Source organism: Dromiciops gliroides, chromosome 4 (genome assembly GCF_019393635.1).
Source record: "Dromiciops gliroides isolate mDroGli1 chromosome 4, mDroGli1.pri, whole genome shotgun sequence".
Lineage (NCBI taxonomy): Eukaryota > Metazoa > Chordata > Mammalia > Microbiotheria > Microbiotheriidae > Dromiciops > Dromiciops gliroides.
This window is the reverse complement of record NC_057864.1, coordinates 488,743,012-488,755,582: the sequence shown is the minus strand read 5'-3', so window position 1 is coordinate 488,755,582 and position 12,571 is coordinate 488,743,012. Positions and strand designations below refer to the sequence as shown.

The 12,571-nt window shown below is 37.2% G+C and overlaps 1 protein-coding gene across 1 annotated transcript; it reads left to right on the top strand.

Annotated features, from left to right (window-relative positions):
• The first annotated feature begins 6,710 nt into the window (after positions 1–6,710).
• LOC122755339 (taste receptor type 2 member 7-like) lies at positions 6,711–7,649 on the top strand. The gene has a single exon (XM_044003650.1). The coding sequence runs from the start codon at positions 6,711–6,713 to the stop codon at positions 7,647–7,649; it is 939 nt and encodes a 312-aa protein (XP_043859585.1).
• Positions 7,650–12,571: the final 4,922 nt, after the last annotated feature.

Sequence of the window (12,571 nt, the reverse complement as noted above, 5' to 3'; positions counted from 1 at the left end):
AGAAGAATATACTGGTGGCAAATTGAGCAAGAAGGGGTAGAGTTCACTATGTCACAGGTTGGGGTGTTGGAGAAATACGAATGTGGAGGACAGGTTGGGGAAGGGAATTTCATTAATATGACTCATACCTTGAGTGGAGTAATTGAGGAAAGAGGGAGAATTATGATGGATTGAACAAAGGAGTTTTGAAAACAGACATATAAGCAATTTAAACATACAAAAACTTTGGTGAAAGATACATTAAATCCAACAGAGAAATATGTGGGATTAAGAGTATGGGAGAAGAGACATTAAGAGAAAAAGAAGAGTTGGTGAGGGAAGAATCAAAAGTAAAATAAACTTCAGCTTTAGATAATCCATTATAAAGGAGAAAAGAAAAAGAGAAAAATAAAGTGTAAAACATGAGACGGGGGGCAGCTAGGTGGCATAGTGGGTAAAGCACTGGCCCTGGATTCAGGAGGATCTGAGTTCAAATCCAGCCTCAGACACTTGACACTTACTAGCTGTGTGACCCTGGGGAAGTCACTTAACCCTTATTGCCCCATGCAAAAACAAAAACAAAAACAAAAAACCATGAGACAAAAGTTTGGGTTTGGTGAAGAGAGGAAGACAGAGGAGTAGAAAGAGAAAATATTGTCTGAATTCATTTATTTATTCAATCATATCAGTTACCTATCAAATGGTTACTTTATTTGGCAAGAAAAACTGTGACAAAATTTCCTCTGAAGAACCAAAAGGTCAAATTTTCAAGGTGACATTAAAAAAAGTAATCGGAGCAAGGAATTTTCAGATATCAAGCCATACTACAAAGCAGGAATCATTGAAATTATTGTATTGTTTAAAAAATGGAAAAGTTGATTGATCAGTAGACTAGATTAGGTAAATTAAGTGCTGAAACAAATGAATGTGGTAAAATGATTTTTCATGAATCCAAGGACAAAAACTACTCGGGTAAGGAATTTGTAGTCAACAAAAAATCTGCTTGAAAAATTGGAAAACAATCTTTCAGAAATTAGATTTATGCAAGGATCTAATGCCATGTGTCACAGGAATGTCAAATGGAAACATGAACTGGATTGAACAGGTTAGATCATTAAACACAAATAGAAGAACAAAGAAGATATCATTCATGTATATAGCTAAAGGAAGTGATTTTGATCAAGCAAATCATAGACAACCATAACAGAAAATTAAATAAGCAATAGAGAAGTATCCCTCAACAACATTAACATAGTTAGATCCATTAGTGAAAGAGTTAAATGTGGGAAAAGTTTTTCCAAAAATATTCCTCTGATAAAGAACCTATATCCAGAATATATAGGAGATTGATGAAAGAAATAAGAGAAAGAACCATTCTCAACAGAGAAATTTTAACAAAATATGTAAGAATTTTCACTGACAATGTACCTCACATCTACCAGATTGGCAAAGATGGCAAGAAATGAAAATTATAATTGTTGCAGGGGATAAGGGAAGACAGGGGCACTAATGCACTGTGGGTGGAGTTATGAACAGATCCACTGTTTTGGAATGCCATTTGGAACTATACTTAAAAAGTCACTAAACTGTGCTTGCCCTTTGACCTGGTGATACCATTATTATGTCTATACTCCAAAGAAATCAAAGGAAGAGAGAAAGGATCTAAATAGACATAAATATTTTAGCAGCACTTTTTGTTATAGGAAAGAACAAAATACATGTCCATCAGTTGAGAATGGGTGAACAAATTTTTATATCTGAACACAATGGACCACAACTGTGATAAGAGAAATGGTAAAAAAAAGGAAGGGTTCAGAAAAACCTATTTACCTGATGTAATGCAGAATGAAATGTGCAGAATAAGTCAGCAGACACAGAATGAAATAAGGAGAAAAATTTAGGCCAGTAGTGAAATACTGTAAAAGAAAACAATTGTGAAGGATTTCATAGAGATGACTAATGTAACAACTGATCCCACATCTAGAAGATGGATGAAATAAAAAAGAATATAGATACATTTTCAAATTTGACTTATGTGTTTATTGTTTTGCTTGACAATGTGTTTCTAAGTTAATTTTTTTATTCAGTGGCTAAACACTAAAAAAATTTTCCATACAAACAGAACACAAAAATATTCTAATATGAAAGTGTGAATCTTCATGTCTTACCACTTCACTTTAATAAATATAGAATAAATTCTATACATTACTTTCAAAACCATAGTCATCTGTTCCTCCTTCTGAACTTCTTCCATTCTCTTCTGTTCATAATTTAAAATGTTAAAAATGACCATATCTTTCATCACTATTACTAAATATCCCACCTGATTTCCCCTGTCAATCCACTGAAAGAAAGAAAAAACTTGTCAAATAAGCATAGTTGAGTAAAACCAAATTGACACATTGACCACGTCCCAAACTGTAGGTCTTAATGGACCTTTAATCCATCCGGAGGTGGGTAAAATGCATCATTATACTTCCTCTGGAGTCAAAGTTGATCATCACTTTGATCAGAGTTCTAGACTCTTTCAAAGTAGTTTTTGTCTTTTCTTCACAGTGCAATTGTCCTTGTATTAATTGTTCTCACTTTACTTGGTGCCAAATCGTGCAACCTGTAATTCTTTAAAATCTTATCTTTCATCACTTCTTAAATGGCAATAATATTCCATTACATTCGCAGACCATAATTTATTAAGTCATTCCCCCATCAATGGATGCTCCATCGATGTTTTACTTTCTTTGGCCCCCTTTCAATTTCCATTTCAGCATCAGGAAATTTTATTTTGCTTGTGACTATGGAAATATGTCTACACTAAAATGTGTGTGTGTGTGAGAGAGAGAGAGAGAGAGTGTGTGTGTGTGTATGTATGTTCAATCCTTCTTGGACCATATCAGGTAAGAGCGCAGTTCCTCTGATGCCCACTATTCATCAGATGGATTTCTCAATCTTTGTATATTCTTTTCATGCTTCTCAATGAGAAATAGCAAGTTCAATATTCTTCTTCCTTTTTCCTCTGCTAGTATATTCCTCTTTTTACTTGACCCCTTTCCATTTTTCTTCTTCAAATCCTCAGAATAGAAACAGAGCCAGTTTTCCCTATTTAATTCCCTCCATACCCTTTAAAAACAGTAAGATTATAAAGAGATGCTTGTTTCTTTTCTGCCTGTTAAAATCACATATCATCATACAGCTCATTGTAAATGCTTAAATAAATTTACCTTTTTAGGTTTTGGTAAATTCCTGTGTTTGTACTTCAAAGTTCCTACTCATCTCTGTTTTTTCCATCATAAATATTTAGAAAACCTCCATTTCACTGAAAGTCTATTTTCTTCTTGTAAAATTATACTTAGCTATGAAGAAAAGTCATTTTGGTTATAAGTTTATATCTTAATTTGCTTTTTAGTATATTGTATTTCAAGAACTATAATTTTAAGTAGAAGCTTCTAGTCCTGTGAGAACTTGACAACACTTGACAATATTTCTTTGGTATATGAACTGTTTTTTTTCCCCCTTGATGCTTACAATATCAGGATTTTGGCTTTGGTATTCTTGGAATTTTTCTTTTGGGGGTTCCTTTCAAGTAGTAATTGGTAGATTCTACCTCTACTTTTCCCTCTGGTTCTAATGTTATTTGTGGTTCAGTCATTTTTCGGTTATGTCCAACTCTTTGTGACCCCATTTGGGGTCTTTTTGGCAAAGATGATGAAGTAGTTTGTCAAGTCCTTCTCCAACTCATTTTACATATGAAGAAACTGAGGCAAACAGGGTGAAATGACTTGCCAAGAAAAACCCAGCTAGTAGGTGTCTCAGGCTAGATTTGAACTCAGGAGGATATCTTCCTGACTGCAGGGTTGGCACTCTATTCACTGTGCCACCTAGCTGCTCCCTCTGGTTCTAACAGATCTGGCCAATTTTCATTTTGATTTCTTGAGGTAGACTGCAGTTGAAGGAAACAGAAATAATGACTTTCAGTCAGTTCTTTTTCTGAATTTATCTTTCTTTGGCCCGTTTGCTAGGTCAGTTGTTTTAAGTCAGATATCTTACATTTTCTTCTGTTTTTTTTCAATCATTTTTGGGTTTGTTTTCATCTTTCTTGATATTTCTTGGAGTCACTGATGTCTGTATGGCCTCTTCCACTTCACAGGGATTCCATTTCTTGCGTGAGGCTTACCACTTTCTCTTCTAAACTGTGGATTCTCTTTCTAATTCTCTCCTAACGAGCTCTCAATTCATCACTTAAGTCTCTTGCTTTATTTTTCCGGTTACTAACATGGTCCTTGTGGAAAAACTTATTTGTTTCCTTGAGTCTTTCCTTGCAGTTGTTATGGAATGAGATTTCTCATTACTTTGGACTCTGGTTGGTGTTTTCATTGCTTTATTCTGCTCTTTAGCTTAATTCTCCAATCAGGCTTTGTGCCTCCCTCCTCTCATTCACTTTGGGGTAGAATAGCCTGTCCTGCCTGCTCTGGACCCGCCCACCTGGCTTCCTGCAGTGGTCTCTGTCTCCTGGGACCAGACCCTTTGAGGTTTAGAATGCTTAATCTTTAGGACTTCAGAAGTCCTGGGCCTAGCCATTCTCAGTTTGTTCACTGATACACACAGGTCACTGGCACTTCCAAGGTGCCCACTTTGTGAGTTTCTGATCACCTTGGAGGTTGCTCAGGAGAATCTCTTTCCCCCCATCTTGTTGCCTCAGAACACAGTTCCTTGTCAGTTACAATTGTCCCATTTTTGGTCACATTGACAATCTTTTTGCTTTATGGGCCCCTTCTCCAATTGCCTATGGTTTTTGCCTGATTTTTTGCATAGTTTGTGATGAAAAGTTTCATTTACTTTAATTTTAATTGGATTTTTGATCATTCTTTGGTCTGAAGTGAATTTCAGGGTCTTCCTAGAGTAGGTATGTGGGACCTGGAAAATCTAACTCCAGTTTAAACTATCATCTTGGCAGGAAGTTTGACTATACTTATTTGTTCAAATTGGGGGCTTTCCTTTTTTTCTAGGAGAAGCTTTATTGGGGGGGGCAGTTATAGGAAGGGATTCTAATAATTATACCTTCTGACCTCTAAAAGGAAAAAAAGTCAATGAAAAAATTTAAAATTATATCAAAAGAAGGGGCGGCTAGGTGGTACAGTGGATAAAGCATTGGCCCTGGATTCAGGAGGACCTGAGTTCAAACCTGGCCTTAGTCACTTGACACTTACTAGCTGTGTGTCCCTGGGCAACTTACTTAATCATCGGGGGCAGCTAGGTGGCAAAGTGGATAAAGCACCGACCCTGGATTCAGGAGGACCTGAGTTCAAATCTGGCCTCAATCACTTGACCCTTACTAGCTATGTGACCCTGGACAATTCACTTAACCCTCATTGCCCTGAAAAAAACCAAACAAACCAAAAAAATGTTACTTAACCTTTATTGCCCTGCCAAAAAAAAAATATATCAAAGAAAACAAGGTACTTCAGAACGGGGCAGGCAAGCAGGCAAATGTTGGGAATATCATGTTAAGTTTAATATATGCTATAAAAATACTCTATATATGCTATAAAATACTCTAACTCTACTAAAGACATATAGATTAAAGATTCATATACAAACCCATTTCATGTTCTTTGTATACATAAAAATCATGCTTCTTGATGTCGGTCAAATTTACAATACGAAAATAGAAATAATAAAAAGAAAATAGAAGTCAATTAATTGCTTCATCATTCATTTCACTTCAATTAATTAATCACTGACCATGTGCAAGACTTCAAAAAACCATTTGATTTAGGAGCATCAAACAACACTATAAAGGTTCTCTACCAAAAAATGTCCTCCTTTCCATGCTAAAATCAGACAAAATACTTTGAAAGACTTAAGAACAGAGATGACCAGTTTTGATAAGCTCTGATCATTAATATTTTTTTTGTGGGGCAATGGGGGTTAAGTGACTTGCCCAGGGTCACACAGCTAGTAAGTGTCAAGTGTCTAAGCCGGATTTGAACTCAGGTACTCCTGAATCCAGAGTCAGGGCTTTATCCACTGTGCCACCTAGCTGCCCCTATGATCATTAACATTAATGAAGGATCTAATTTCTAGAGAGTTTGTCACATCAGTTATGCATTTATTAAATGCCTACTATGTGCCAAACACTTTGCTAAAATGTTAGAATTAATTATTTGCTTAAATAATTTGTTGGTGCTCACATAGTGGTAAATCTCAAAATTGTTTTTCAAACTCATGTCCCCTTTCCTCATAACCTGGATAATTCTCAGAAAAGGTTGTGGTGAGAAATATTGCAATAATCCATCTCTACATGGCTTGATTTATTTTTTCTACATTCTTCAAGTTCTAGATGGTTACTGACAACTCTTTTCAAGGCAAATTAGGCTGAGGAAAAAAGTGCAAATCAATGAAAGGGGAACTATATTTCATTTGCATCTAAACAAATAGCAATTCCATCCATCAATTAGAAGAACCATGGAAATTTACCATCTAGTCATTCTAAGAGGACACTCTCAGAGTCTGAGCTAAAATATTAAGTTGAACTAAGAAGGGTGATGGTTGTCTGAAAGATAGCTGTATTCTCATCCCATGGCAGTATCAGCACCTTCTAAACAACAAAGGAGAACACAATTAAGATTGTAAACAAAATTGTTTTTTCAATCGGTTCCACTTGACTGGAAATTCATTCAACAAGAGCAATATTAGAGAGGTAGCATTTTCTCTCTGTAGCCATGTCAAATGTCATGGAAATTATCTGTGACATTGTGGTATCTGGAGAATTCTTTATTGGGGTTTTGGTCAATGTTTTCATTGGACTAGTGAACTTCATAAATTGGGCCAAGATTAGGAGAGTGTCTACAATGGATTTCATCATCACAGGCTTGGCCATATCCAGGATCATTCTTCTGTGGATGATAGCAATTATCATTATTGCACTAGATTTCAATTTTGATGAAAACATAGGGAATAAAATAAGATTCATGAATACCTTATGGCATCTATGTAGTCTGTCAAATGCCTGGCTTGATGCCTGCCTCAATGTCTTCTTATTCCTGAAGATTGCCAACTTCTCCCACCCTGTCTTCCTCTGGCTGAAATGGAGGGTTGACAAGGTGATCCTTAGGGTGCTGATGGGATGCTTGATCATTTTTTTGGTCATTTGCCTTCCACCAACCAAGAAAATACCTTCCATTTACTTTGATCTAAGAAAGAAAGCAAACATGACGGGAAAGACTCAAGTAAGTGGTACCTACTTCATTTTTTCCCTAGTATTTTTCTATATAGGGAGCCTCCCTCCTTTCACTCTATGTCTGGTCTGTTGTTTCCTGTTAGTCCTATCACTATGGAGGCACACCCAGCAGAGACAGCTCCATATCACAAGCTCCAGAGACCCCAGCACAGAGGCCCACGTGAAGGCCATGAAATTCATGATCTCCTACCTTTTCTTCTTTCTACTATACCATGTGGCTACCATCATAGCAGCTGTAAGCTTCTCTGTGTTCAACAGCAAGCTGGGTGCAAAGTTGGCAATGATAATCATGGCTGTTTACCCTTTGACCCACTCCATCATTCTGATTGTAGGGAACAGCAACCTGAGGCAGGCCGCAGTGAAGGCACTGCAGAAACTAAGACACTTCCTCAGAAACTCTGGCAAACTCTTAGGAGCAAGACCTGAATGCTAAGTAAAGGAGGCCTTTTGGGAACAGAGAAAACCACTGTGGAGTATTTGAAAATTTAGGAGGTTCATATAGTTGGTATCTTCAATGACCACTGGATTCCAGAGTTTGGGTTAAACTCATCTAAAGTACTTCCCCCCTTCATATTTGAACAATTTTGCTGTTAGAAAGCAGCAGAAAAAAAGCATATTTTTAAGGAAAATTGACAATCAACTTGTAAAAAACTGAATACTTTCAAATAAAGTATTAAGGAGAGATATACATTGTTATGAGAAACAGAGAGAATTGCTCTGAAGTGTAGACAGGACAATGACTGAGGTAATGATGGGTTCTTGGCATTGTGGTCCATCAATACATTTATTTTGTAACTGTTTGGGCAGTTTAAAGTTTATAAATGGCAACATTACAAATCAAATAACTGTTTGGAGACTATAGACAAATATGTAAGAACAGGTATGGATTTATACTTGACAAAGAGATTTATTGAATCTTACTACATAAAATAAAGATGAGTTACAAGTCACCAGGAGACCTTGATTCGGGAATTTGGAAGATGTAAGAAGCCAGAAAGGTTATGAGAAAAAGCTGTAGAAGAATAAAGATGGTGTGAGAATCAGGGTGCCCCCCCTGCTGATAAAGACATTGTGAGAACCAGGGTGATGCCACCGGTAACAAAGCATATGACTAGTGTCCAGAAGTTGCCTGGCATCTGGAAGTTACGTCTATTCATAGACCACCTGTAAGTCATGTCAATAAATGGACCAGCCAATTAGCTTGGAGTTGTGTGTGGGGAACGCCCCTCTTCTGGTCCTGCAGGAAACTTCTACTGGAATGCACTGAGAATCAGCCTTTTCATTTGGGAACTGGCTTGTGGCAGCAGGGGCAGTCAGAGTAGACAGATCTCCTAACTCCACATGTTCTGTTTTTACTAATACCCGGTATGCTTTAATAAATGATTAATGCCCAAAGACTGGTGCTAAAGCTTCTAATTTAAGGTGACCACACATTTAGATTTTAAACATCACAATGGTAACTTCATCTCAACAAGAATCATAAGAAACCAGGTAGAAGATATGGATGATCAATACTACTATTACTTCTTTTCCCCAAAGAGATCATAAAAAAGGGAAAAGGACCCATATGTACTAAAATATTTATAGCTGCTCTTTTTGTGGTGGCAAAGAATTGGAAATTTAGGGGATACCCATCAATTGGGGAATGGCTGAACAAGTTGTGGTATATGAATGTAATGGAATACTATTGTGCTGTAAGAAATGATGAGCAGGTTTCTGGGTCAAATAGAAAGTGGCCATGGGTACTCACAGGCCATGCAGGCTGAGAAGAAGCCCAGTCACCCCCTGGGTGATGCTGTAGCTCAAACAGTGTGTCCTGGAAGCAGCGCTACACTTTAAGAAGGAATTAAAAGCCAAGAAATAGGTGGCCAAGATGAGTAGGCAGAGAAAGCAGCCAACCATCAAAAACTTCGTTGGGGAAAAGGTAGACCATAATATACCCTCAGAAGAAGAAGATAATAAGAAAGTCAAAGCTCCAACATTCAAAGTTTCCAAGAAAAAATATGAATTGGTCTCAGGCCATGGAAGCTATCAAAAGGGACTTTGAAGGGAAAGTAGGAGAGATAGAAGGAATATTTAGAGAGATGGAGGAAAGAAAGGAAAGAGAAATGAGAGCAATGCAGGAAAGTCATGAGAAAAAAGTCAACAGTGTGAAAAGCCAAATGGGAAAAAAAATAGAAAAGCTCTCTCAAGAAAATAATTACCTAAGAATTAGGATTGAACAAATGGAAGTTAATGACTTTATGAGAAACCAAGACACAGTAAAGCAAATCCAACTGAATAAAAAAAAATAGAGGGTGATATGAAATATCTCCTTGGAAAAACAGTTGACCTGGAAAACAGATATAGGAGAGATAATTTGAAAATCATTGGACTACCTGAAAACCATGACCAAAATAAAAGCTTAGAAACCATCCTCCAGGAGATTGTCAGGGGAATTGCCCTGATATTCTAGAAGCAGAAGGCAAAATAGAAATTGAAAGAATCCACCAATCATCTCCTGAAAGAGATCCCAAAAGGAAAACCTCCAGGAATATTATAGCCAAATTCCAAAACACCTAGATCAAGGAGAAAATATTGCAAGCAGCTAGAAAAAAGGAATTCAAATACTGTGGAGCTCCAATAAGGCTAAAACAAGATTTAGGAGCATCTACATTAAAGGACCGGAGGGCATGGAATATTCCAGAAGGCAAAGGAACTGAGAGTACACCCAAGAATCACCTACCCAGCAAAATTGAGTATAATCTTTCAGAGGAAAAAATGGGACTTCAATGAAAAAGAGGACTTTCAGGCATTTGTGATGAAAGGACCTGAATTGAATAGAAAATTTGACTTTCAAATACAAGACCCTGGAGAATCATAAAAAGGTAAATGGGAAAAAGATTTCATGAGGGATATTAAAAGATCAAACTGTTTACATTCCTACATGGGAAGATAATACTTCAAATGCATAAGAACTATCTCAGTAAGGAATTCACAGAAGACACAGGTCTGAATGGAATATGAAGGGATGATGTCTGTAAAACATTTATGTTTTGTTCTTTGTGGGGCAGACAGGGTGGGGTGTCTCATGTCTGGGGTCAGATTTGGGCTTGGGGCCTCCTTGGTCCAGGGATGGTGATTTGTCCACTGTGCCACCTAACTAATGAATGATGACATCATTAAAATAGGGTTGAGGTGTAGGAGGAATAAACTGGGGGAGGGAGAAGGGGAGAGATGGTCTGGGGAGAGATAGTTCACATGAAGGAAATAAGACAAAAGCTTATGGAGGGAACAGAAAGAGGGGGAAGGAGTGGGGGAGTGAGTGAACCTTAATATCATCAGAATTGGCTTGAAGAGGGACTAACATACATATTCAAGTAAGCATAGTAATGTATTTTTGCCCTGAGGGAGGGGAGGGAGATGGTGGGGGCAGGGGTGGGGGAGAACAGGTGAAGACGGGAAGGCCACATTGGGGGAGAGAGCAGTATAAAGCAAAACACTTTCAAGGAAGGTGAAGATGTTCTGCATTACTGCACAAGTATGACATATTAAATTCCTTGATTTCATAGGGAGGGTTGAGGAGGGAGGAAGGGAGGAAGAAAAATTTAGAACACAGAATTAGCTCAAATACCCTAATCTCATCAGAGTGGGCTCAAGGAGGGAATAACATTCACACACAATTGGGAGGAGCAATCTATTTAACCCTGTAGGAGGGGAAGAGGATAAAGAGAAAAAGGTGAAAAAAGGGAGTGCAGGGCAGGGGAGGGGACAGACAGAAATATACTTTTGAGGAGGAATAGGTTAAAAAAAGATAGAAAGTAGAGTAAATATCATGGGAAGGGAATCAGATGGAGGGAAATAATTATGATGATTGATTATAATGGCAAAACATGGTATCTACTTTGCTGGGTTGTTATGAAGAAAATTCTTTGTTAAGTTTAAGATACTATATACAGGTTATGATGAACAGGATACTATCAGAAAAACCTGGAAGTGAAATGTATTGTATACAAAATAACAGCAATAGTGTAAGATGATCTGCTGGGAAGCATGTGGTTATTTTCAGCAAGGCAATGACCCTGAAGGACTTATGAAAATTGCAATCCATCTACAGAGAAAGAACTGATAGTATCTGAAGACAGATGGAAACACATTTTCAAAAAAAATTATGATTCCTTAATCTGAAGTTTTGTTTTTTGACTGTTTTCTCTCACAACCTAGCTAATGTGGGAATGTTTTCCATGACTACTCATGTATAACTTATTTTGAATTTCTTGAGTTCTTGTGGGTGGGGGGTGGAAAGGGAGAGAGGAAGAGAAGTTGGAACACAAAGTTTTTTAAAAATTGATGTCAAAATCCATTTTTACATATATTTTGGAAAATAATATTCTATTCACAAGAGAAAAAAAGAAATGATGAGCAGGCAGATTACAAAGAAACCTGGAAGGACTTCCATGAACTGATGCTGAGTGAGATGAGCAGAAGCAAGAGAATATTGTACACAGTATCAGTGACATGGTGTGTTGATCAACTGTGACATACTTCACTATTTTCAGCAATACAGTGGTCCAAGGTAGTTCCAAAGGACTAATGATGGAAAATGCTCTCCAAATCCAGAAAAAAAGAACTGTGGAATCTAGATATAGATTGAACCATACTATTTGTACTTTTTTTGTTTTTGTTTTTTGAGGTTTTTTCCTTTTGTCTCTTTTGCTCTGATTCTTCTTTGACAGCATGACTAATGCAGACATATGTTTAATGTGACTATACATATATAATCTATATCAGATTTCTTGCTGTCTTGGGGAGGGGGGAGGGGAGGAAGGAGGGAGAAAAATTTGAAACTAGAAATCTTATAAAAACAAATGTTGAAAACTATCTCTACATGTAACTAGAAAATAATAAAATACTTTTATGATTAAAGTTTCAAAATTCAAAAAAAAGAAGACATGCATGATATGCGTCTGACACTGCTGAGTCTCAAATCTCTTGCTATGAATTTGCTGACTGTAAGAGGAGCATTGCGTTGGTGATTGAATACAGAAAGTTTGGAGCAGTGGCTACAAGCCCATTGGCTGAGAACTGAACCCTTCTGTTTTGTTGGGCTTATTGTACTCTTTATAATCTAAGAGAGGGGAAGCCTCCTGGGAATGCCTATGTTGCACTCTTCTTTCCTTTCTTGTTTGAAAAAGTAAAACTTGGGAAAGATGGAATTTGTGTCTAGCTATGAGCTGTAAGAATCAGCAGAGACCTGATTAGACAAAGTTGAATTCACTGATACTGGTGCATCTGAGATACTTGGCAGATCTCTGGACTAAGAGAATTGATTGTCACTAATTAAAATAATGTAATACTTTCCTAGTGACCTGTTAA